Source organism: Salmo salar, chromosome 18, assembly GCF_965601325.2.
Source record: "Salmo salar chromosome 18, fSalSal1, whole genome shotgun sequence".
Lineage (NCBI taxonomy): Eukaryota > Metazoa > Chordata > Actinopteri > Salmoniformes > Salmonidae > Salmo > Salmo salar.
The window spans coordinates 16,152,917-16,178,703 of record NC_138308.1 but is presented as its reverse complement, the minus strand read 5'-3'; the positions used below and the strand labels follow the sequence as shown (position 1 = coordinate 16,178,703).

The 25,787-nt window shown below is 43.8% G+C and overlaps 1 protein-coding gene across 1 annotated transcript in view; it reads right to left on the bottom strand.

The window, feature by feature from the left end:
* The window catches only part of pla2g4f.1 (phospholipase A2, group IVF, tandem duplicate 1), a 34,988-nt gene extending 17,356 nt beyond the window's left edge, over positions 1–17,632 (bottom strand). The window contains exons 1-6 of the mRNA XM_014154479.3: positions 17,549–17,632; positions 15,030–15,102; positions 14,694–14,830; positions 13,648–13,776; positions 13,518–13,558; positions 134–176 (exon numbers count right to left, since the gene is read on the bottom strand). Coding sequence (XP_014009954.1) covers positions 134–176; positions 13,518–13,558; positions 13,648–13,776; positions 14,694–14,830; positions 15,030–15,102; positions 17,549–17,557 — 432 coding nt within the window. The 5' untranslated portion in view covers positions 17,558–17,632. The remainder of the gene's footprint in view (positions 1–133; positions 177–13,517; positions 13,559–13,647; positions 13,777–14,693; positions 14,831–15,029; positions 15,103–17,548) is intronic.
* Positions 17,633–25,787: the final 8,155 nt, after the last annotated feature.

Sequence of the window (25,787 nt, the reverse complement as noted above, 5' to 3'; positions counted from 1 at the left end):
TGAATAATTTGTTGGTTCTCATAGCACAATGCTATGTCCTGTCATTATTGACCTCATCATTATCCATCTCTGACCATCCTTGTGATGTTGACTTTGCCTTAGAATGATCAGCAAACCAAATGAATGCCCTTACCACTAGTACACCATTAGAGAGATACTCGCCAGCAGGCTCTTTACTGCAAACAGGGAACACAAGAAACACAAACTTTTTTTTCAGTCATGGAAGTAGTTCCCTTACAAAAAAAGGTGTTTAAAGCAGCAATCCTTAATTGAAACATTAACAAAGTGTTCTCCCCTCCAGTTTCGGTAAAAAGCTGAGGGATGGGGCTGGAGAATTGCAACCACTCTCAAATCCATAGACTACAGGGTTACCCAATAGGCAGCCCGCTGTCCAAATTCGGCACACGGGTGATTTTATTTGTTTTGTATTCATTTTTGTTGTCGGACATAAAAGACCGTAAAATCACCAGGAAATTAAATTGCGTGATTTTATTTTATGAAATCTGTTCCAAAGTAATAGAGAGGCATATCTGTTTGTATCCCAATGTAATTAAAGTTTGAAATTATTCCGTTTTTAAAAATGATTCTGTACAAATTATTTATGACTATGTTCCATCCCCGTGACCATCAGCTCAAGGAAAAATTGGGCCACGGCTGAATGTACAGTTGAAGTCGGAAGTTTACATACACTTAGGTTGGATTCATTAAAACTCGTTTTTCAACCACTCCACAAATTTCTTGTTAACAAACTATAGTTTTGGCAAGTCGGTTAGGACATCTGCATTGTGCATGACGCAAGTAATTTTTCCACCAATTGTTTACAGACAGATTATTTCACTTACAATTCACTGTATCACAATTCCAGTGGGTCAGAAGTTTACATACACTAAGTTGACTGTGCCTTTAAACAGCTTGGAAAATTCCAGAAAATGATGGCATGGCTTTTCAAGCTTCTGAGAGGCTAATTGACATCATTTGAGTCAATTGGAGGTGTACCTGTGGATGTATTTCAAGGCCTACCTTCAAACTCAGTGCCTCTTTGCTTGACATCATGGGAAAATCAAAAGAACTCAGCCAAGATCTCAGAAAAAAAATTGTAGACCTCCACAAGTCTGCTTCATCCTTGGGAGCAATTTCCAATGCTGGAGGAAACAGGTACAAAAGTATCTACAGTGAGGGAAAAAAGTATTTGATCCCCTGCTGATTTTGTACGTTTGCCCACTGACAAAGAAATGATCAGTCTATAATTTTAATGGTAGGTTTATTTGAACAGTGAGAGACAGAATAACAACCAAAAAATCCAGAAAAACGCATGTCAAAAATGTTATAAATTGATTTGCATTTTAATGAGGGAAATAAGTATTTGACCCCTCTGCAAAACATGACTTAGTACTTGGTGGCAAAACCCTTGTTGGCAATCACAGAGGTCAGATGTTTCTTGTAGTTGGCCACCAGGTTTGCACACATCTCAGGAGGGATTTTGTCCCACTCCTCTTTGCACATCTTCTCCAAGTCATTAAGGTTTCGAGGCTGACGTTTGGCAACACTTTCACCCAGTTGTCCTCTGAATCATTCAGATGGTCATTGGCAAACTTCAGACGGGCATGTATATGTGCTTTCTTGAGCAGGGGGACCTTGCGGGCACTGCAGGATTTCAGTCCTTCACGGAGTAGTGTGTTACCAATTGTTTTCTTGGTGACTATGTTCCCAGCTGCCTTGAGATCATTGACAAGATCCTCCCGTGCAGTTCTGGGCTGATTCCTCACCGTTCTCATGATCATTGCAACTCCACGAGGGGAGATCTTGCATGGAGCCCCAGGCCGAGGGAGATTGACAGTTATTTTGTGTTTCTTCCATTTGCGAATAATCGCACCAGCTGTTGTCACCTTCTCACCGAGCTGCTTGGCGATGGTCTTGTAGCCCATTCCAGCCTTGTGTAGGTCTACAATCTTGTCCCTGACATCCTTGGAGAGCTCTTTGGTCTTGGCCATGGTGGAGAGTTTGGAATCTGATTGATTGCTTTTGTAGACAGGTGTCTTTTATACAGGTAACAAGCTGAGATTAGGAGCACTCCCTTTAAGAGTGTGCTCCTAATCTCAGCTCGTTACCTGTATAAAAGACACCTGGGAGCCAGAGAGGGTGTCAAATACTTATTTCCCTCATTAAATGCAAATCAATTTATAACATTTTTGACATGAGTTTTTCTGGATTTTTTTGTTGTTATTCTGTCTCTCACTGTTCAAATAAACCTACCATTGCAATTATAGACTGATCATTTCTTTGTCAGTGGGCAAACGTACAAAATCAGCAGGGAATCAAATACTTTTTTCCCTCACTGTATATCCACAGTAAAAGAGTCCTATATCGACATAACCTGAAAGGCCTCTCAGCAAGGAAGAAGCCACTGTTCCAAAACCGCCATAAGAACACCATCCCAACTGTGAAGCACGGGATGGCAGCATCATGTTGTGGGGGTGCTTTGCTTCAGGAGGGACTGGTGCACTTCACAAAATAGATGGCATCATGAGGCAGGAAAATTATGTGGATATATTGAAGCAACATCTCAAGACATCAGTCAGGAAGTTAAAGCTTGGTCGCAATGGGTCTTCCAAATGGACAATGACCCCAAGCATACTTCCAAAGTTGTGGCAAAATGGCTTAAGGACAACAAAGTCAAGGTATTGGAGTGGCCATCACAAAGCCCTGACCTCAATCCTATAGAAAATTTGTGGTCAGAACTGAAAAAGTGTGCGCGAGCAAGGAGGCCTACGAACCTGACTCAGTTACACCAGCTCTGTCAGGAGGAATGGGCCAAAATTCACCCAACTTATTGTGGGAAGCTTGTGGAAGGCTACCCGAAACGTTTGACCCAAGTTAAACAATTTAAAGGCATTGCTACCAAATAATAATTGAGTATATGTAAACTTATGACCCACTGGGAATGTGATGAAAGAAATCAAAGCTGAAATAAATCATTCTCTCTACTATTATTCTGACATTTCACATTCTTAAAATAAAGTGGTGATCCTAACTGACCAAAGACAGGGAATTTTTACTAGGATTAAATGTCAGGAATTGTGAATAACTGAGTTTAAATGTATTTGGCTAAGGTGTATGTAAACTTCTGACTTCAACTGTAATTGGGGACCCCTCGACTACGCTATGGATGCAAGGACTGACCATCCATGACATCATAATTCGTTTTAACAATGCTTTTAGGCTACACAGCGCTTGTTTACATTTACTTTGTTTACAAACATTGGAGACAGGTAGCCTTGCTCAGGGGTCTTAAAAAGAGAGCTCCTTTTAAAAAAATGAAACGTGACGAGCTAGTCATTTCTTTCTAGCTTTCAAATAGGCACATCTTTCTCCTCTCACCTGAAACTCTTCTTCAGGTCCATAATGTACAAGAGAAAGTAGTGCAGTAGTAGTGTTGTAGTATTTTCTGTCAATATACCTGGTAAAATAATTTTCACGCAAATTCTATTTCATATTTTCCCAAATGATGTTCTCAGTTTTACTTTTCACTCTTAAAATTACAATTGTTCATAGAGAAACAATGACATTGGATGTTGTCAATGCAACATGTCAATGCCTAAATCACATTTTAAAAAAAATTGGTCTGGAAGATTTTTTACTGTATTTCCCCTTTAATTGCGCATCTGGCCCTTTAATTGAGCGTCTAGCAAGTGAGGAATGTGCAATATGCCGGTCTAGAGATGGTTCTGTACTGCAGCTGCTCATGGCAAAGTTTGCAAATAACAAATAGTAGATACAAATGATATACTGTACTTACACATGATATACTTCTGACAGGAAAGCCTACTTTACAATTTACATTTAATTTATAGGTTTTGGAGAAAGTATTTCTGTCAACCCAGAAGAAGATTATCACATCCACTGGTTACACATGGGAGTGATAAACAAACGTGGCACCACACGGACAGAGGGACAATATTACTGGAAATGAATTGACTTTTTAAGCCAATAGTGGCTAACCAGGCGTGGGATAATGTCAATGTTGCGTATATTAGATAGTCTCTAGGAGATATTTGTGAGATTTGTTTATGACAGTTTGCGCTGGAACTAGGGCTGTGGCAGTCACAAAATATTGTCAGCCGGTGATTGTCACACAAATAACTGTTGGTCTCATGGTAATTGACCATTGATTAACATAAACACATTTAGCATCTCCTGGCTTCCACTGCCACTGATGAATATCTACATTTGAACAATTCTAATAAATGAATGTAATATAGCCTACACGTCACAATAAATCCATTATTTACTTTAGACAGGTCTAAAGAAGCACGATATGAAGAAAATGTAGCCTATTTCATCATTTTACATTTTAGTAGACACTCTTATCCAGAGCGACTCACAGTAGTGAATGCATACATTTCATTTCATACATTTTTTTTTCTTTTTTTTCCCCCGTGCTAGTCCCCCGTGGGAATCGAACCCACAATCCTGGCGTTGCAAACACCAGGCTCTAGCAACTGAGCTACAGGGAAGGCAGAAAAGCATACTATGTTAGGTCCTGATCTGGCTACACCAAATGGCTGTGGGCTGCACTAGTTCATATAGCAGACAAGATTTGCTTAGAATTCCGTGGCATTATTTTATAGTATGAAGAATGCAATTGAACAAAGCTAAATAAAATAGAAAGGATATTTTCTCCAAACGATTTGAGGGAGTGTGCACATGCGGCTATGTGGAGTCGTTAACAAAGAAATAGATGTTTGCTCTACAAACGTTGGGCTATATGTTTTGATATTTATTACATTGTAAGGCTGCATGATGCAACTCTAATGATGATTTGAAAAAAGTCACTTGAAAGGCATGAGCTCAGTTTTTTTTGGCGCAGGCTGTACACGTTTCAACAGTCACTCATTCACAATTTGACAAGCACTTGATAATGCCTAGAATTTCACGGTGGCATCCCCTTTGTGTGGCCATAGTGCACCCTAAAATAATCCATGCCTTTTGCGGCCAGTGGCGGTTGTGCCCTTCTCCCTGAGAGGTGCCCGCTCAGAATCACCTCTCACTCACATGGCTCTCCATCATGTGATCGGGTCTTTCTGACAGGTTACACGTGAAGACAGACACATCGGGAACGCAACTGTGGGCGTCCTCATCCAATTCTGAGGTACATAATGAAGATATTGGAAGAACTGTCCACATTCACGTTTCATCAGCCAAGAAGATGAGTAGGCCTAACGAACAGCAACAGCACTAGCCTATGTCAATCTACTATCTCCCATAGTACAAAAGTCAGCCTATTCTATTCTGTGCAATAAATAAATATTCCAAACACAGTCTGGGACAGTTGTGGGATGCGATAGATCCCAAATGAATATAACCACTAGAAGCTATTTGGATATTTCTCCACATTGTAAGCGTAGGAATGCGCACATGGTAGTAGGCAATCAGCCGAATATTCCATTAGCAGAAAACACCATTATCAAAAGTGAACATAAATGCAATTATGCATGTAATGCTTTAATTATAAAGGTGCATTTTTATGGTGTAAATTATTTTCCCCAAACTTGAAACTCAGGCGCTGTTTATGTTTCCCAGTTAGGCTCTACACCCCTTGTAAAACAGATAATGCGCTTAATTTATTTGGCCACTTTAGTTGTGATACAAACTTATCAAAACATATAGGCCTATGGGCTAGGCTACATGAGGTGTGCGACTATGATTAGAAAAAGTCGCAAAAAAAAGGCATTGTTTCTTATTCTGGGCATCATTCACAAGTGATACTATAAAATTCACCAGTGATAGGCTAATATTGTCACCCATCAGACTATTCTTGATTTAATGTTGTTTTTACATATACTAAATAATATATGTGTGAATATTTATTTATTTAGAATGGACCATTAGCATGCACCTGTATCGAAACAGGGGCAGCAGGAACAAATACATGTAATCGATGAACTTAAATAGTGAATGGAGGACGCTGTTCCCGTGGTTCATTTTCATGCCAGCCAGGTAGGCTATACTCCTGTTGTAAATATAAGCAAAGTGCTTTAAATTAGGAAAGTTGAGAAATAAATATAAACTTAGCAAAAAAAGAAACGTCTCTTTTTCAGGACCCTGTCTTTCAAAGATAATTAGTAAAAATCCAAATAACTTCACAGATCTTCATTGTAAAGGGTTTAAACCCGTGCTTGTTCAATGAACCATAAACTATTAATCAACATGCACCAGTGGAACGGTCGTTAAGACACTAACAGCTTACAGACGGTAGGCAATTAAGGTCACAGTTATGAAAACTTAGGACACTAAAGAGGCCTTTCTATTGACTCTGAAAAACAACAAAAGAAAGATGAGGGTCCCTGCTCATCTGTGTGAACGTGCCTTAGGCATGCTGAAATGAGGCATGAGGACTGCAGATGTGGCCAGGGCAATAAATTGCAATGTCCGTACTGTGAGACGCCTAAAACAGCGCTACAGGGAGACAGGACGGACAGCTGATCCTCCTCACAGTGGCAGACCACGTGTACCAATATCTGCACAGGATCAAGCACATCCGAACATCACACCTGTGGGACAGGTACAGTATGGCAACAACAACTGCCCGAGTTACACCAGGAGCGCACAATCCCTCCATTAGTGCTCCGACTGTCTGCAATAAGCTGAGAGAGGCTGTACTGAGGGTTTGTAGGCCTGTTGTAAGGCAGGTCCTCACCAGACATCACCAGCAACAACGTCGCCTATGGGCACAAACCCACCGTCACTGGACCAGACAGGACTGGCAAAAAGTGCTCTTCACTGACGAGTCGCGGTTTTGTCTCACCAGGGGTGATGGTGGGATTCGCGTTTATCGTCGAAGGAATGAACCGAGGCCTGTACTCTGGAGCGGGATCGATTTGGAGGTGGAGGGTCCGTCATAGTCTGGGGCGGTGTGTCACAGCATCATCGGACTGAGCTTGTTGTCATTGCAGGCAATCTCAATGCTGTGCGTTACAGGGAAGACATCCTCCTCCCTCATGTGGTACCCTTCCTGCAGGCTCATCCTAACATAACCCTCCAGCATGACAATGCCACCAGCCATACTGCTCGTTCTGTGTGTGATTTCCTGCAAGACATGAATGTCAGTGTTCTGCCATGGCCAGCGAAGAGCCCGGATCTCAATCCCATTGAGCACGTCTGGGACCTGTTGGATCGGAGGGTGAGGGCTAGGGCCATTCCCCCCAGAAATGTCCGGGAACTTGCAGGTGCCTTGGTGGAAGAGTGGGGTAACATCTCACAGCAAGAACTCGCAAACATGGTGCAGTCCATGAGGAGGAGATGCACTGCAGTACTTAATGCAGCTGTTGGCCACACCAGATACTGACTGTTACTGTCACGACTTCCGCCGAAGTCGGCTCCTCTCCTTGTTCGGGCGGCGTTCGGTGATTGTCGTCACCGGCTTTCTAGCCATCGCCACTCCATTTCTCATTTGTTTTGTCTTGTTCCATACACACCTGGTTTTCATTCCCCAATCAATCTACATGTATTTAGTCCTCTGTTCCCCATCATGTCTTTGTGTGTAATTGTTTGATGTTATGTGGTTTTTGGAACGGAATCAAAAGTGTGCCTGTTACTACACTCTGCCCTCCTGCACCTGACTTCGCCTCCAGTACACCCCTTAACAGTTATTTTAGATTTTGACCCCCCATTTGTTCAGGGACACATTATTCAATTTCTGTTAGTCACATGTCTGTGGAACTTGTTCAGTCTTGTTATCTTGTTATCCTCTTGAGCATCTGATCCCGTTAGCGGGATCAAAATCCAGCGAAAAATCATATCGCCAATTAGCATTAAAAAATTAGCATAATTTTTTACAAAATTAAAAAATATTTTTTTTTTTTTTTTATAGATACACCTCTCCTGAATCGACCCACGTCGTCCGATTTCAAAAAGGTTTTACAGGAAAAGCAAATCATTAGATTATATTAGATGAGTCCATCGTAAAAAGCAGCTTCATAGCCATTTTCCGACCAACCACTTCCATCACATATTATCAATAAACAGCTAAATGTAGCACTAACCTTTTACAAACTTCATCAGATGGCACCCCTAGGACATCATGTTATACAATGCATGCATTCTTTTGTTCAATAAAGGTCATATTTATATATAAAAACAGCATTTTACATCTCTGTCTGACGTTGACTACCTAATTTCCCCTCAAAAGCGTCCCGGTAAACAATGCTACGTTTCAATAAATTGCTATACTATAACGATTTTTTAAATGTATATTGTCAATCTAACATTTATAGATGAATATCTCTTGAGAACACCCGTCATACCAGATTTTAAATTAACTTTACTGGGTAATCACACTTTGCGATAAAAGGAGATGCGATACTCAGAAAATCAGCTAATATACAGTGCTCGGCGCCATCTTGGATGCAACAGTATGAACCATCTCATCTTCAATAATATTGTCAATAATCGCCTACCTTTAGTTGTCTTCATCAGAAAGCATCCCAGGTCCACAACAGATGTATTTTCGGTCAAAAAGTCCATACTTCACGTTCCATTAGCCTGATGTTGGTAGCGCGTCCTATGGCTCTCTCCAAACGCAGCTCTGCACTTCATACTGAAAGCAATCCTCGCGCATGTAGGTTCGTTCAAACATGTCAAACGTTGTATAAAATAAATGTTCAGGGCCACTAACACCAAGAGAGCCAATAAGATTCGAGGGGGATGATTTCATTGCCTTTAAAACCGTTTCCAAAGGTGGGGGCAGACATGGCCGCCGGCGTCATAATGGTGATGGCCCATCCCCTGTGACCAATTTCAAACTCCTGTCATTCACTGAGTTTTGACTCTATAAGGCTCAAACCACTGTGAAAGGACTGGCGACATCTAGTGGAAGCAATAGGAAGTGCCAAAATATTCCTAAACCCCTGTGTTTTTCAATGGGATAGGTTAGAACTCAATACAACACATCAGGTATCCACTTCCTGTCAGAAAATGTCTCAGGGTTTTGCCTGCCAAATGAGTTCTGTTATACTCACAGACACCATTCAAACAGTTTTAGAAACTTTAGAGTGTTTTCTATCCATATATAATAAGTATATGCATGCCCTATCTTCTGAGTTTGATTAGTAGGCCGTTGAAAATGGGAACGATTTTTTTTCAAAATGCGCTGTGGCGCCCCCTATCCTAGGGTATCCTCAAGAGGTTAAGTTCATACAAATATTTACACGTTAAGTTTGATGAAAATAAACGCAGTTGACAGTGAGAGGACGTTTCTTTTTTTGCTGAGTTTAGTAGGCCTAGGCTATAGAAAGCTGATGGGATCCTCCTCTTTTTAATAAAGGCCATCACTCAGTTTTATCGCACAATTGCATAGCCTATTGAAATGTTGCGCAACATGAGCTCATGGGCTCTCATGAAGTGTTTGGTTAGATTTTCGATTACATTTGCATTGATTTTATTTTTTATTTTTTTTATTTAACCAGGTAAGCTAGTTGAGAACAAGTTCTAATTTGCACCTGCGACCTGGCCAAGATAAAGCATAGCAATTCGACACATACAACAACACAGAGTTACACATGAAATAAACAAAACATAGTCAATAATACAGTAGAAAAAACGAAAACAAAAAGTCTATATACAGTGAGTGCAAATGAGGTAAGATAAGGGAGTTAAGGCAATAAATAGGCCATGGTGGCGAAGTAATTACAATATAGCAATTAAACACTGGAATGGTAGATGTGCAGAAGATGAATGTGCAAGTAAAGATACTGGGGTGCAAAGGAGCAAGATAAATAAATAAATACAGTATGGGGATGAGGTAGATAGATGGGCTATGTACAGGTGCAGTGATCTGTGAGCTGCTCTGACAGCTGATGCTTGAAGCTAGTGAGGGAGATATATATGCAGTTCGTTCCAGTCATTGGCAACAGAGAATTCGAAGGAAAGGCGACCAGTGGCTTTGGGGGTGACCAGTGAGATATACCTGCTGGAGCGCATGCTACGAGTGGGTGCTGCTATGGTGACCAGTGAGCTGAGATAAGGCGGGGCTTGACCTAGCAGAGACTTGTAGATAACCTGTAGCCAGTGGGTTTGGCGACGAGTATGAAGCGAGGGCCAACCAACGAGAGCGTACAGGTCGCAGCGGTGGGTAGTGTATGGGGCTTTGGTGACAAAACGGATGGCACTGTGATAGACTCCAACCAATTTGTTGTGTAGAGTGTTGGAGGCTATTTTATAGATGACATCGCCGAAGTCGAGGATCGGTAGGATGGTCAGTTTTACGAGGGTATGTTTGGCAGCATGTGTGAAGGATGCTTTCTGGCGATATAGGAAGCCGATTCTAGATTTAATTTTGGATTGGAGATGCTTAATGTGAGTCTGGAAGGAGAGTTTACAGTCTAACCAGACACCTAGGTATTTGTAGTTGTCCATCTATACTAAGTCAGAGCCGTCCATGCTGGACGGGCGTGCAGGTGCGGGCAGTGATCGATTGAATAGCATGCATTTAGTTTCACTTGCATTTAACTTCTTATGGATGGTGGCAGTATTGAGTAGCTTGGATGACTGACGTGCCCAGAGTAAACTGCATGCTACTCATGCCCAGAAGCTAATATATGCATTTGGATAGAAAACACTCTGAAGTTTCTAAAACTGTTTGAATGATGTCTGTGAGTATAACAGAACTCATATGGCAGGCAAAAACCTGAGAACAAATCCAACCAGGAAGTGGTTTGTAGTTTTTCAAGTGATTGCCTATCCAAACTACAGTGTCTGTGGGGTAATTTTGCACTTCCTAAGGCTTCCACTAGATGTCAACAGTCTTTAGAACCTTGTTTGAGGCATCTACTGTGAAGTGGGGGAGAATAAGAGCTCATTGAGTGAGAGGACTGCCAGCAGGGCATGAGCCTCAGCCATGCGCGCTCACGTGAGAGGTAGCTCAGTTCCATTGCATTTCTGAAGACAAAGGATTTCTCCGGTTGAAACTTTACTGCAGATTTATGATAAAAAGTAGTTGGTAAACCAGGTGAGGCAATCATTTGAGAAACCAAGGCTCTCGAGTCTGCCAATAAGAATGTGGTGATTGACAGAGTCGAAAGCCTTGACCAGGTCGATGAATACGGCTGCACAGTAATGTCTCTTATCGATGGAGGTTATGTTTTTTAGGACCTTGAGCGTGGCTGAGGTAAACCCATAACCAGCTCTGAAACCGGATTGCATAGCGGAGAAGGTACAGTGGGATTTGAAATGGTCGGTAATCTGTTTGTTAACTTGGCTTTCGAAGACCTTAGAAAGACAGGGTAGGATAGCTATAGGTCTGTAGCAGTTTGGGTCTAGAGTGTCACCCCCTTTGAAGAGGGGGATGACCGTGGCAGCTTTCCAATCTTTGGGAATCTCAGACGATACGAAAGAGAGGTTGAACAGGCTAGTAATAGGGGTTGCAACAATTTCAGCAGATCATTTTAGAAAGAGAGGGTCCAGATTGTCTAGCCCGGCTGATTTGTAGGGGTCCAGATTTTGCAGCTCTTTCAGAACATCAGCTATCTGGATTTTGGTGAAGGAGAAATGGTGGGGGCTTTGGCGGGTTGCTGTGGAGGGTGCCGGGCAGTTGACCGGGGTAGGGGTAGCCAGGTGGAAAGCATGGCCAGCCGTAGAGAAATGCTTATTGAAATTCTCAATTATAGTGGATTTATCGGTGGTAACAATGTTTCCTAGCCTCAGAGCAGTAGGCAGCTGGGAGGAGGTGCTCTTATTCTCCATGGACTTTACAGTGTCCCAGAACTTTTTTGAGTTTGTAAAACAAGATGCAAATTTCTGTTTGAAAAAGCTAGACTTAGCTTTCCTAACTGCCTGTGTATATTTGTTCCTAACTTCCCTGAAAAGTTGCATATCACGGGGGCTATTCGATGCTAATGCAGAACGCCACAGGATGTTTTTGTGCTGGTCAAGGGCAGACAGGTCTGGAGTGAACCAAGGACTATATCTATTCCTAGTTCTACATTTTATGAATGGGGCATGCTTATTTAAGATGGTGAGGAAGGCACTTTTAAAGAATAACCAGGCATCATCTACTGACGGGATGAGGTCAATGTCATTCCAGGATACTCCAGCCAGGTCGATTAGAAAGGCCTGCTTGCAGAAGTTTTTTAGGGAGCGTTTGACAGTGATGAGGGGTGGTCGTTTGGTCGCAGACCCATTACTGAATAAGGCAATGAGGCAGTGATCGCTGAGATCTTGATTGAAAACAGCAGAGGTGTGTTTGGAGGGCGAGTTAGTTAGGATAATATCTATGAGGGTGCCCGTGTTTACGGATTTGGGGTTGTACCTGGTAGGTTCATTGATCATTTGTGTGAGATTGAGGGCATCAAGCTTAGATTGTAGGATGCCGGGGTGTTAAGCATGTCCCTGTTTAGGTCACCTAGTAGCACTAGCTCAGACGATAGATGGGGGGCAATCAATTCACATATGGTGTCGAGGGCACAGCTGGGGGCAGAGGGTGGTCTATAGCAAGCGGCAACAGTGAGAGACTTGTTTCTGGAAAGGTGAATTTTTAGAGGTAGAAGCTCGAATTGTTTGGGTACAGACTTGGATAGTAATACAGAACTCTGCAGGCTATCTTTGCAGTAGATTGCAACACCGCCCCCTTTGGCAGTTCTGTCTTGCCGGAAAATGTTATAGTTAGGGATGGAGATTTCAGGGTTTTAGGTGGTTTTCCTAAGTCAGGATTCAGACACGGCTAAGACATGCGGGTTGGCAGAGTGTGCTAAAACAGTGAGTAAAACAAACTTAGGGAGTAGCTGTTGATGTCAGAGTGATTAGAGGGACAATAGAGTGCTGAGTACCAGGCAGTTAGCAAGCTTGGTAGGCTACTAATGACCAGCAGCATCAGAGCTTGGAGTAACCTAATTACAGTGACTAAACGGTCATATGGAATTTGACTGCCTTCATGACTCCTGACCACCCGGTGCGGTGGCAATATGGTCACTACAACAGCCCTAGGTAGAACACCTGAAAATACTTTTAGAATTGTTTGGAGGCACACCACTGGCCTAGCGGTTAAGAGCGGCGGTAGCCCAGCGGTTAAGATCGGCAGGTAAACTAGTGGTTAAGAGTGGCAGGTAACCTAGAGGTTAAGAGCTTTGGGCCAATATCCTACAAGTTGCTGGTTCGAATCCCTGAGCCAACTAAGTGAAAAATCTGTTGATGTGCTCTTCAGCAAGACACTTCACCCTAATTGCTGTGGATAAGAGTGTCTGCTAAATGAATAAATGCTTTCTTAGATGTGAAACTGTACATTTTATTTTTACTTTCACATGTGGAGAAACAATCACATTTGAAAGTTTTTCACATATGAAACTGCAAATGAGATTGTTTTTCACATGTGAACTTGCAATTCCACAGGTGAAATTTAAGCTCAACATGTGAAAACAGCTATTTCACATGTGCTTTTTTGTAAGGGTTGTTACAACAAAACATTTCAACATCTTCTGCTTTGATAGCGCTTCCACAATGGCATGGATGTCAAAGTTGACACTCACCTCTCCAGCAACTCAAACTCAACCCACAATTCATCTTTGGTCTGAAATAGAGAGGAGGCATAGGACACTAAGGATGTGATTCATTAATTACATATTCTAGTTATGTTCCTTAGCGCTAGAATAGTCCTACCGGTTCACAGATGAAGGTCTTGGTCTCCTTCTTCCCAGGGGTGAGGTTATTGATGTCAAACACTATGATGGAGCACAGGTCATCGCCAGTGAAACTGTCCTCATCGTACACCTTCAACTCCACAATATTCTGGAAAGACAAGGGCATCGCTTACTCGATTTTATCACGATTGGATGTACTGTCTTTTGATTTACAGTATATGTTTGTTTACACATGCAAAACTAGTAAGTCTATAAACTCTCATTCTGGAACTTACCGGAATTTTCACACAAGATAACACATTCCTTTTGCAATTCTAATCTGTTCCATGGCATGTGAAATAACACGTTAACCTATTATTTTCAATATATTTAAGGGGAAAAAATGCATCCAAACTAGCTTTTCAGGGGTTTGTGAAAGCAAAGTCGGGTACAATGCATTTTTTTATGTGTTAAAATTCAATTGGTGTTACAATAAAATGTGTTATTTGAGCTGCACAAAGTACGTGTAACGCTTGTTGTAAGTGGTAGTTGAAGTGGACCAAGGTGCAGCGTGGTAAGTGTTCATGATTTCTTTATTCATAAACACACTCAAACAAAATAACAAAAGTGAAAACGCACAGTTCCGTCAGGCACAGATACTAAACAGAAAACAACGTCCCACAAACACAGGAAGAAAACAGGCTGCCTAAGTATGATTCCCAATCAGAGACAACGATAAACAGCTGCCTCTGATTGGGAACCACACTCGGCCCAAAAACATAGAAACAGAAAACATACAGTTTCCCACCCGAGTTACACCCTGACCTAACCAAACATAGAGAATAATAAGGATCTCTACGGTCAGGGCGTGACAGTACGTCGCTGCGTTTGTGTAGTTTGCTTAAAGTGTGTAGCGGCGGGGATTCCCAGGGACGAGACTTACCAGCATGCCCGAACACCCAAAATGTGTAGCTACACTGTCATTACACCCTACCTACCTATATGCAAATACATATGTTTTAGGGACACCATATCCCTATGAGGTATATCTACCTAGTGATTGGCATACTGTATGAAGGGGTTTACCTTGACGTGACTGTGGACCCTGAATTGGAAACTCTCATTCCACTCTGGGGTCTTGCTGTTGGGCACAGTCTTAGTACAGTGGGTCCTGGCAGACGCTGTGGGGAGACCTACAGTAACATAACAGTCGGACTCAGACCCTGCAAAAATAAAACACAACCTTTAGAAACTATTTTGTGTGTAAAAACAGATCAGAGATGAAATGCTTAAAAGGATAGTTCACTTTTTTTGTAAAAAAATTAAATAATCTTCAACTGAAATAATTGTCTGCTCTGATAATGAATTTAGAAATCTATGAAAAGTATATACATACGGTATATTGAAAACAATATGACTCACAATAATCATGAGAGCAGTTGTTTATTGCTCGGAGTACGGTAACTGTCAGGCTCTGGTAGGTCTTAACCTCTCTCTAATAGGGGAGGCAAAAACATGGTTACAGAAATACAAACACATACTACATACATATTATGGACAAATGTGCTGAATGGTGTACAGATATCGGATCTCTTAAGTCGCAATTTTTTTCCCTTGCGCATCAGGAAATTCAAATGAGCTTTGTGAAACCCACATGTCTCTTCTCTCCATGCGGAGGCAGTTGTCATTCGGGCCAGCGGGTCTATCCATTGTCACATAATTGAAAGTGGGAAAACTGATAACAGGCTACTGTTTGTGTTTCCCTGACTCAGTTCATGAGCTGATTTGGGCCATCGGAGGATATCTTAATGTTTCTAGCGAACCTAAGGTTACGAATCAACTGTCAACATTTTGTTGAATTGTTGCGTGGGGTAATCTAGTGGTTAGAGCCGCTGCCTTCAGCGCGCATATTTCTGCCCACTGATTCCGGCCCATGCCCTTCTGGCACAAATAACTCAATCCCCTCGATTGACAAGATTTAGTTACACATTTCAAATGTGTACAGCCCAGGGATTATTTACCCCCAATCTTGATAAGAAATGACCATAGCATACACTTTTATTTTAGACCATGGATGCGGATCCAACTTTTTGGGGATCCGCTGACTAAAAGATCCGGAGCTTCCCAAAGCTTCTGGGCGTGTGGGGATCACGTTCTGCACGTGTGTATATTCTCTATGCATAGAGAAGCACCCTACAGTGTTGTTTCAAAGTCCCCTACAGTGTTGTTTCGAAGTAGGCTACAGTGATTTTTCGAAGTAGCCTACAGTGTTGTTTCAAAGTAGCCTACAGTGTTGTTTCGAAGTAGGCTACAGTGATTTTTCGAAGTAGCCTACAGTGTTGTTTCAAAGTCCCCTACAGTGTTGTTTCGAAGTAGGCTACAGTGATTTTTCGAAGTAGCCTACAGTGTTGTTTCAAAGTAGCCTACAGTGTTGTTTCAAAGTTGTCTACAGTGATGTTTCGAAGTAGCCTACAGTGTTGTTTCAAAGTAGCCTACAGTGTTGTTTCAAAGTAGCCTACAGTGTTGTTTCGAAGTAGCCTACAGTGCTGTTTCGAAGTAGCCTACAGTGCTGTTTCGAAGTAGCCTACAGTGTTGTTTCGAAGTAGCCTACAGTGTTGTTTCGAAGTAGCCTACAGTGTTGTTACGAAGTAGTCTACAGTATTGTTACGAAGTAGTCTACAGTGTTGTTTCGAAGTAGCCTACAGTGTTGTTTCGAAGTACCCCACAGTGTTGTTTCAAAGTAGACTACAGTGTTGTTTTGAAGTAGCCTACAGTGTTGTTTTGAAGTAGCCTACAGTGATGTTTCGAAGTAGTCTACAATGTTGTTTCGAAGTACCCCACAGTGTTGTTTCAAAGTAGACTACAGTGTTGTTTTGAAGTAGCCTACAGTGTTGTTTTGAAGTACCCTACAGTGTTGTTTCGAAGTAACCTACAGTGTTGTTTCGAATGGTGAGCAGATTGTGAGCAGATGGTGTTAACAAACGATAGAATAGCCTACCTGTGTATTTTGCCTAGTGGCGCACGCTATTGAGTGTTGACCACATGAGAGAAAAATGTGGCAGTGTTACAGTATACTACTATGCATAAATGTTGGGTTCTGTTTTGTACAATAATGTGATCATTATGGGATCTTGCAGACATTGATTCAGCTTTGATCTAACTTTATTTAATGACCACCATTCTCCTGAGTGGCCTGTTCTCTATGCGTAAAGTAAAGAATGTACAGATGCACAGAACATGAAGAAGGAAAGAAATTCCACAAATTAACTTTTAACAAGGTACACCTGTTAATTGAAATGCATTCCAGGTGACTACCTCATGAAGCTGGTTGAGAGAATGCCAAGAGTGTGCAAAGCTGTCATCAAGGCAAAGGGTGGCTACTTTGAAGAATCTCAAACAAAAAATATATTTTGATTTTTTTGAACAGGTTTTTGTTTACTGCATAATTCCATATGTGTTATTTCATAGTTTTGATGTCTTCACTATTATTCTACAACATAGAAAATAGTAAAAAATAAAGTAAAACCCTTGAATGAGTAGGTGTGTCCAAACTTTTGATATATATATATATATATATATATATATATATATATATATTTTTTTTTTATAAAACTTTCGAATTATTTTTTATTTAACTAGGCAAATCAGTTAAGAACAAATTATTATTTACAATGAAGCCTAGGAACAGTGGGTTTAACTGCCTTGTTCAGGGGCAGAACAACAGATTTTTACCTTGTCAGCTCAGGGATTCGATCTAGCAACCTTTCGGTTACTGGCCCAACGCTTTAAGCACTAGGCTACCTGCCGCCCCAACTTGGGTGGCCAAATAAAATTACCCTCGGGCCACTAATTGGGTAACCCTGGGCCTACACTGTCCTCACAAGTTCTCAGAAGATCTGTTGCATAAATATTCTAGCTACATATTTAAAATAAAGAGGTACCTTCAACATGGTTAGTTAATGTTCCTCCTACAGTAGGTTTGCAGAGAATTGAAGATCCTGTCAGCTATTGGGTATCCTTCTCCCTGCAGAGTGGAAGGTATAAACACTATATACGTGAGGCAAAATGGGAGGACCCACTGTTCCTCTTTTTTCAGGCTCAAGCATGTCAAACTTCATGCAGGTCAATGCGGATGTGGGGAAGGTTTCTCTAAAGCAGTCCTTTTGAGATGTAGGGTTTATAAAGGTGAAAAAATAACTATTATCAACAGCAAACATTCTGACGAGAAGCTGCTGATCAAAGCGTAATTTTGTTAAATTGAAGCCAGACGCAAAACCACTTCCATGTTCTGAAAAAGTCGGTCAAATCAAGTTGCTGAATATTCTTCACATTTCCACACATCAACTGATCACCTTTATATATATTGTATGTGCTTGATTTGGACAAAATTACACTTTGATCAGCAGCAACTCATCAGTATGTTTGCTGTTAGTAATTGTTCCTTTTTCATTTATGTCATTCCATTCTAACAGAGGCCTCATGAAACCTGCATTCTAAAAAGGACAGTTTTAGAACAACCTTCACCTACATTCACGTTAACCTGTTAGGATCTTCATCCATTAACAGTTATTAAATGGCCTTCAAAACCTTTAAATGAGCCATCCGGGATTCGAAAAACAACAAAGCAGTTCCCCTGCCACTTGTTTCGGTAAAAACGGATGACCAATTAGGATTAGGATTGGTACATCACTTTTTAAAACTTCTATATGAATATAATTGTAAACAGACACTGCATACTGTAGCTTCAAAACATAGTTACATCATGGATGGTTCAGGTCGGCAGGTAGCTTAGCGATTAGAGCGTTGGGCCAGTAACTAAAAGGTTGCTAGCTTGAGCAAGGCACTTAACCCTAACTGTTCCTGGGTCATCATTGATAATGGCAGACACTGACAGTGAACCCACTCTGCCAGCATATTCACATATTCACACATGCATATTAATACACACGTGTACATGTGTGAAATAAGACAAATATAAGCACCATCACATTATTATTATTATAAATGCATGAGCTTCGTTTAACTGTTGTACCCCATCAGAAGCCAAAATATAAGCCTGTTTTACTCCAATGTTTGTAAACAAAGTAAATGGAAACAAACATGATATAGACTCAAAACATGGTTTAAACTATCATTTTTATACCATAGATGGTCAGTCCTTGCTCTCATATTGCTGTCTATGAATTTGAGAGTGATTACATTTCTCTAGCCCCATCCCTCAGCTTTTAACCAAAACAGTGGTGGGAAATATGCTTTATTATTGATTCAATTCCAGATTGGTCCTTTAAAGCTACAGTCTGGGATTTTGGGAAGCTGTTCAATGGTCATTTAAATTCTTGATATTTACCCATTTATTCTTGAAGAATATAACTTATAAATGTCTCATGCACTTACCGTCTGTCTTGTTAATATCCCAATGGGCCCTTTGCCCCATGCACAACTGTCTATCTTGTTAATAACCCAATGGGCCCACTGCAACCAACAGGCAAAATTTAACATGCAGCTGTATGTTAGCATATTTATTTATTATTTATTTAACTAGGCAAGTCAGTTAAGAACAAATTCTTATTTTCAATGACAGCCTAGGAACAGTGGGTTAACTGCCTTTTTCAGGAGCAGAACAACAGAGTTTTACCTTGTCAGCTCAGGGATTCGATCTTGCAACCTTTCAGTTACTAGTCCAATTCTCTAACCACTAGGCTACCTGCCACATAGAGTATGTATATACCGACAAGATACATGCAGTACATGTCTCTCAGCCCTAACAATGGGAGTCGTTGTTCACAAAGCGGCATGGTGGGCTGTCTTGCTCCCGGCTATCCTTTCTTTGGATTGGTGGATACATATCATTATTGTAATCCTTTTTTTAATTTTCGTTGAGGGTTGTTGACGTCAACCGACTGTAATAAAAGGAGAGAGATGCTATGCTACTAGCCTCATGCCATGAATATCCATAGCCATCTCAAGACAACTCCGATATAAAGTGTTTTTTCTCAAAGTTGCAGGGATGTCATGTGTCCTACTTATATCAGTACTCCTTGTGCAAATCACCCCTCCACCCCCTTCGTTTCCCTTCATTGAATGGGGCCCTGTTGTTTCATCGCCCCTAACGCGTTCAAAGGATCACGGACGTTTGAGATGAAAAGGCCTATACGGATTGACTATGCAATGCATGCTTCCAGCAGAATGCACAGCCAACAACTATGGTTTGCGTGTCCTGCCGAAGGACCATATTATGCGTAAGAGGTGGTTGGAGTTCGTTGGTCCCCAGTGGTGGTGCACTTTCTTTACCAGGCGCCGAGCTTTACAGCAATCCATGGTGATCTTAGGCTTGTGCGGCTGCTCAACCATAGAAGCCCATTTCATGAAGCTCCCGACGAACAGTTCTTGTGCTGACATTGCTTCCAGAGGCAGTTTGGAACGCAGTAGTGAGTGTTGCAACCGAGGACAGACAATTTTTTACGCGCTATGAGCTTTAGCACTCGGCAGTCCCGTCCTGTGAGTTTGTGTGGCCTACCACTTCGCGGATGAGCCGTTGCTACTCCTAGAGGCTTCCACTTCACGATAACAGCACTTACAGTGGACCGGGGCAGCTCTAGTAGGGCAGAAATTTGAGGAACTGACTTGATGGAAAGGTGCCCCCCCCGGAAGAAGAGTATCCAGCAGTTAAAGCTTACATTTTTCTGCATCAAAAGTGTCCAATCATTAAAGCTCTGAGGTTCACAAGCAATGTAATTAAATTCAAAATGCTAGATGTTTCAACTCCGTATGGCAGGTGTTAATGTCTGACTGGAAACGTTTGAGGCTGTTTTGTTCTAGCTACGTTAACAATCTAATCACATCATTGTTTTCGCGAGACAGCGTGGTGGTATCCTCACGTCTGTGCCACAGTGTGTAGCGTGTACACCACTACGTTGACAAGACAAAAAACTACAGGAAAGACAGTCGTTTGATGTGAGAGGCTCAGCGATTATGAAAGTTGTGTAGTGTCCACCCGTCTTTAAAGGTTTAACAATGAGTGGGGCAGAGATCTGTAGTAAGAAGGGGAAAAGTGAATCAGCACCTGTGGATTTCTTTACATTGATCTTTAGCAAGGTACTTAATACATCAATAGCTAGGTTTCCATCCTATTGGCGACAGAATTTCATGCGAATATTCTAAAATCAGCATAAAGAAGATATGGGCATTTTCCCATCAGTGTGTGATGACATAGTGCACACAAAATGTCATTTTTCACTTAATTTTTCATGTACCGAATAAAGATTATTATGGATATTTCTTTTGTCAAATGGCAGTCAAGCATCATGTCGCTAGTGTAACGTACGTTGTTGGAATGAGACCAAGGCGCAGCGTGGGTTGGGTTCATCATACTTTAATATAAATGGTGAACCAGCAAAAAAACAAAACAAGAAGCAACACAACCAACGAACAGTTTCGCAGGCTACACAGAGCAATGCAAAAACAACTTCCCACACCAGACAGGTGGAAAAAGGGCTACCTAAGTATGGCTCCCAATCAGCGACAACGATGTACAGCTGTCCCTGATTGAGAGCTATACCAGGCCAAAACACAGAAATACAAAACATAGATAGGGAACATAAAATGCCCACCCCAACTCACTCCCTGACCAAACCAAAATAGAGACATAAAAAGGAACTCTAAGGTCAGGGCGTGACAGTACCCCCCCCAAAGCTGCCCCCTATCCGCGGTGGCAGCTCAGGGGCGGGACGCAGACCCCGCTCCACCACTGGCTCACCCCACTTTGGTCCCTCGCCGCCGACCCCGGACTGGGAACCCTCGCAGCGGGCCCCGGACTGGAGGGTGACTCTGGGAGCTCCGGACTGTAGGGCGACTCTGGCAGCTCCGGACTGGAGGGCGACTCTGGCTGCGCCGGACAGGCGGGCGGCTCTGGCTGCGCCGGACAGGCGGGCGGCTCTGGCTGCGCCGGACAGGCGGGCGGGTCTGGCTGCGCCGGAAAGGCGGGCTGCTCTGGCTGCGCGGACAGGCGGGCGGCTCTGGCTGCGCCGGACTGGCGGGCGGCTCTGGCTGCGCCGGACAGGCGGGCGGCTCTGGCTGCGCCGGACAGGCGGGCGGCTCTGGCTGCGCCGGACAGGCGGGCGGGTCTGGCTGCGCCGGAAAGGCGGGCTGCTCTGGCTGCGCGGACAGGCGGGCGGCTCTGGCTGCGCCGGACTGGCGGGCGGCTCTGGCTGCGCCGGACAGGCGGGCGGCTCTGGCTGCGCCGGACAGGCGGGCGGCTCTGGCTGCGCCGGACTGGCGGGCGGCTCTGGCTGCGCCGGACTGGCGGGCGGCTCTGGCTGCGCCGGACTGGCGGGCGGCTCTGGCTGCGCCGGACAGGCGGGCGGCTCTGGCTGCGCCGGACAGGCGGGCTGCTCTGGCTGCGCGGACAGGCGGGCGGCTCTTGCTGCGCGGACAGGTTGGCGGCTCTGGCTGCGCCGGACTGGCGGGCGGCTCTGGCTGCGCCGGACAGGCGGGCGGCTCTGGCTGCGCCGGACAGGCGGGCGGCTCTGGCTGCGCCGGACTGGCGGGCGGCTCTGGCTGCGCCGGACAGGCGGGCGGCTCTGGCTGCGCCGGACAGGCGGGCTGCTCTGGCTGCGCGGACAGGCGGGCGGCTCTTGCTGCGCGGACAGGTTGGCGGCTCTGGCTGCGCCGGACAGGCGGGCGGCTCTGGCTGCGCCGGACAGGCGGGCGGCTCTGGCTGCGCCGGACTGGCGGGCGATTCTGGCTGCGCCGGACAGGCGGGCGGCTCTGGCGGCTCCGGACAGGCGGGCGCTATGGCGGCTCCGGACAGGCGGGCGGCTCTGGCGGCTCCGGACTGGCGGGCGGCTCTGGCGGCTCCGGACTGGCGGGACTTGCAGTAGGCCTGGCTCTGGGCGCAGGCACAGGATTCACCAGGCTGGAGAGACATGCAGGAGGCCTGGCTCTGGGAGCAGGCACAGGATAGACCGGGTCTCGAAAACCTACTGGAGGTCTGGAGCGCACAGCCTGCACAACCCGTCCTGGCTGGGTTGTAACTGTAGCCCTGCTCGGGCGGGGTGCTGGCACAGGGCGAACTGGGCTGTGCTCAGGACTGATGGCTGCCATGCGTAGAGCAGGCGCAGGGCAGCCTGGGCCTAGGAGACGCACTGGTGGCCAGATGTGCTGCGCAGGCATACTCCTTCCTGGCTGGATTCCCACTCTAGCACGGCACTTGCGGGGGGCTGGTATCGACCGCACCGGACTGTGCGTGCAGATGGGCGAGACCGTGCGCACTTCAGCATAGCACGGTGCTCTCCACGCCAAACGCTCCCCATAATAAGTTCGAGGAGTTGGCTCAGGTCTATTGCCTGACTTAGCCAATCTCCTCTTGCCGTGCCAGCCGATCCTCCCAGAAACGCCGTTCCGCCTTCGCTGCCTCTATCTCCTCCGGCGGGCGACGGTATTCTCCCGCTTGTCTCCAAGGTCCCTGTCTGTCCAGAATTTCTTCCCAAGTCCATGACTCTAGATAGCTCCTCTACAGCTCCTTACCCCGCTGCTTGGTCTTCTTGTGGTGAGAAGTTCTGTAACGTCCGTTGTTGGAATGAGACCAAGGCGCAGCGTGGGTTGGGTTCATCATACTTTAATATAAACGGTGAACCAGCAAAAAAACTAAACAAGAAGCAACACAACGAACGAACAGTTTCGCAGGCTACACAGAGCAATGCAAAAACAACTTCCCACACCAGACAGGTGGAAAAAGGGTTACCTAAGTATGGCTCCCAATCAGCGACAACGATGTACAGCTGTCCCTGATTGAGAGCTATACCAGGCCAAAACACAGAAATACAAAACATAGATAGGGAACATAGAATGCACACCCCAACTCACTCCCTGACCAAACCAAAATAGAGACATAAAAAGGAACTCTAAGGTCAGGGCGTGACAGCTAGATTCAGACATTCGATATTTATTGAAAATGAATATCAAGATCACCGTGCAATTTCACCACCATAAATTGTTTCATCTGTAGCCTAATAAACTGTATGGTTTCCCAAGCAGCAGTGGGAAGACCACACACCATATCATCATGTGATTCCATTTTGTCTAGTATGGGACCAGTGGCTGTAAAAACCTGCTCAAAACCTGCTGGGTCAACAAGGGGGTGGTTTCAAAGATTTGACCACTTTCCAGTAGTTGGCTGGATTACCACCACTTTCCAATACACAATTCAAGAAATATGTTGATTTTGCTTTTCTAACCAGGGATAGACATCTATTTCTAAAATGTCTGAAGAACTGTCAATCAGATGTAGAATCATTCAGTCTAGTCTTAGCCCAAGCTACATTTCTTTCCTGTAATTTCTCAGACAATTCATGCGCGAACCAAGGATTATGTTTGTATTTTGTCCTTAGTCTTTTGTACGGAAGAATTTATATATATATTTTTTTTACTTTTTACCCCTTTTTCTCCAAAAATTTGTGAAATCCAATTGGTAGTTACAGTCTTGTCCCATGCTGCAATTCCTGTACAGACTCGGGAGAGGCGAAGGTCGAGAGCCATGCGTCCTCCGAAACATGACCCTGCCAAGCCACACTGCTTCTTGATACACTGCTCGCTTAACCTGAAAGCCAGCCACACCAATATGTCGGGGGAAACACCGACCGAAGTCAGTGTGCATGCACCTGGCCTGGCACAAGGAGTCGCTAAAGCGTGATGGTTACAAGGACATCCAGGCATGCCAAATCCTCCCTTAACCCATATGACACTGGGCAAATTGTGCACCGCTTCATTGATCTCCCGGTCGCGGCCGGCTGTAACACAGTCTGGGATCAAACCTGGGTCTGTAGTGTGGTGGCATATTCTAATCAAGTGAGAGAGACTTTGTCATTTCTTCATACAATCATCTTCATTCAATATTGATTAATTATTGCAATAATAAAACCGTCAATCCCACACTCCGAAGTGTGTGTTGCCGAGAGCTTAACCTACAGACAATGCTGTTTCTTATATAGCTGACACCAAGAATACTTAGCCATGGCTGGTCCCATCCCTCGGTCCCTCTTCTTGTTCGGGCGGCGTTCGGCGGTCGACGTCACCGGCCTTCTAGCCATCGCCGATCCACTTTTCATTTGCCATTGGTTTTGTCTTTGTTTTACACACCTGGTTTCAATTCCCCAATTACATGTTCATTATTTAACCCTCTGTTTTCCCCATGGTTTTTGTGCGTGATTGTTTTATGTATGTTCGGTCCGTTATTGTGGGCTCGGTATTACGACATGTTATTGGAATATTTGAGTAAAGTTACTTGTGTTACTCATCTCTGCTGTCCTGCGCCTGACTCCTCTGCACCAGCTACACCCAGACCGCTACAATCTAAGATAGTAGATTTTTCAGGGTGTTTAAAGTTGAGGCGAGTTGGGTTAGTTTTCAGCTGAGTTAGATTTAGCTCAGTACAAACATCTTTCAGCCTATCAGATACTGGCATCAACCAATCCAGATTAAGATCACCAACTATTAATACTTTGGATTTAGCATAGTTAGACAGCAGGTCATATAATTTGCTAAGAGCACATAAGGAGGCTGAAGGAATACGATAAATTCCCACTAGTGTCAGATGGGTATTATTACCAAGGCCTTATTACCACTACTGCAGAAACACTCACATCAAACCACACCCCCAAGACAACTCTTGTTTGCCTTCTGTCATTACCGCTAGCATTTCTTATTGAGCATTGATGGGAAGTAGCGAAATCGCCACTTAGTCTTCTCGATTGCCAGGTTTTATTTCAACTGAAGATAATACCCTGTAGAGGGTGAATATATCTTGGAAAAGTTTGGAAGAAAGCAGGACTAAGTTAGCACCGACCTCACGCGTATTTCAGCTTTTTGGAAGCGGGACATGTTGGAAGCATCTTAGTGCATATTAATGGTTTAATGAGAGATCACCTGGAGGTAAAATGGTGGCGTACAGTGGTTGCAAAAGGCCTACTATGGGTGGTTGTGACTGAGTAGTTGCTTTAAAGAGTGACTGCCCCTAAAAAACAACTAATCACTTTGAAAACGCCCCATGTTGCATCTATATGAGTCAGAAACATTTATTCTAGTGTCAAAATTGACTAAAAAGTGTAAATACGATCATTTTGGTCCTAAAGTCAGTCTCATCTAAAATGTAGATTGGAACCTCAGTGCGTCACAACAAGTAAA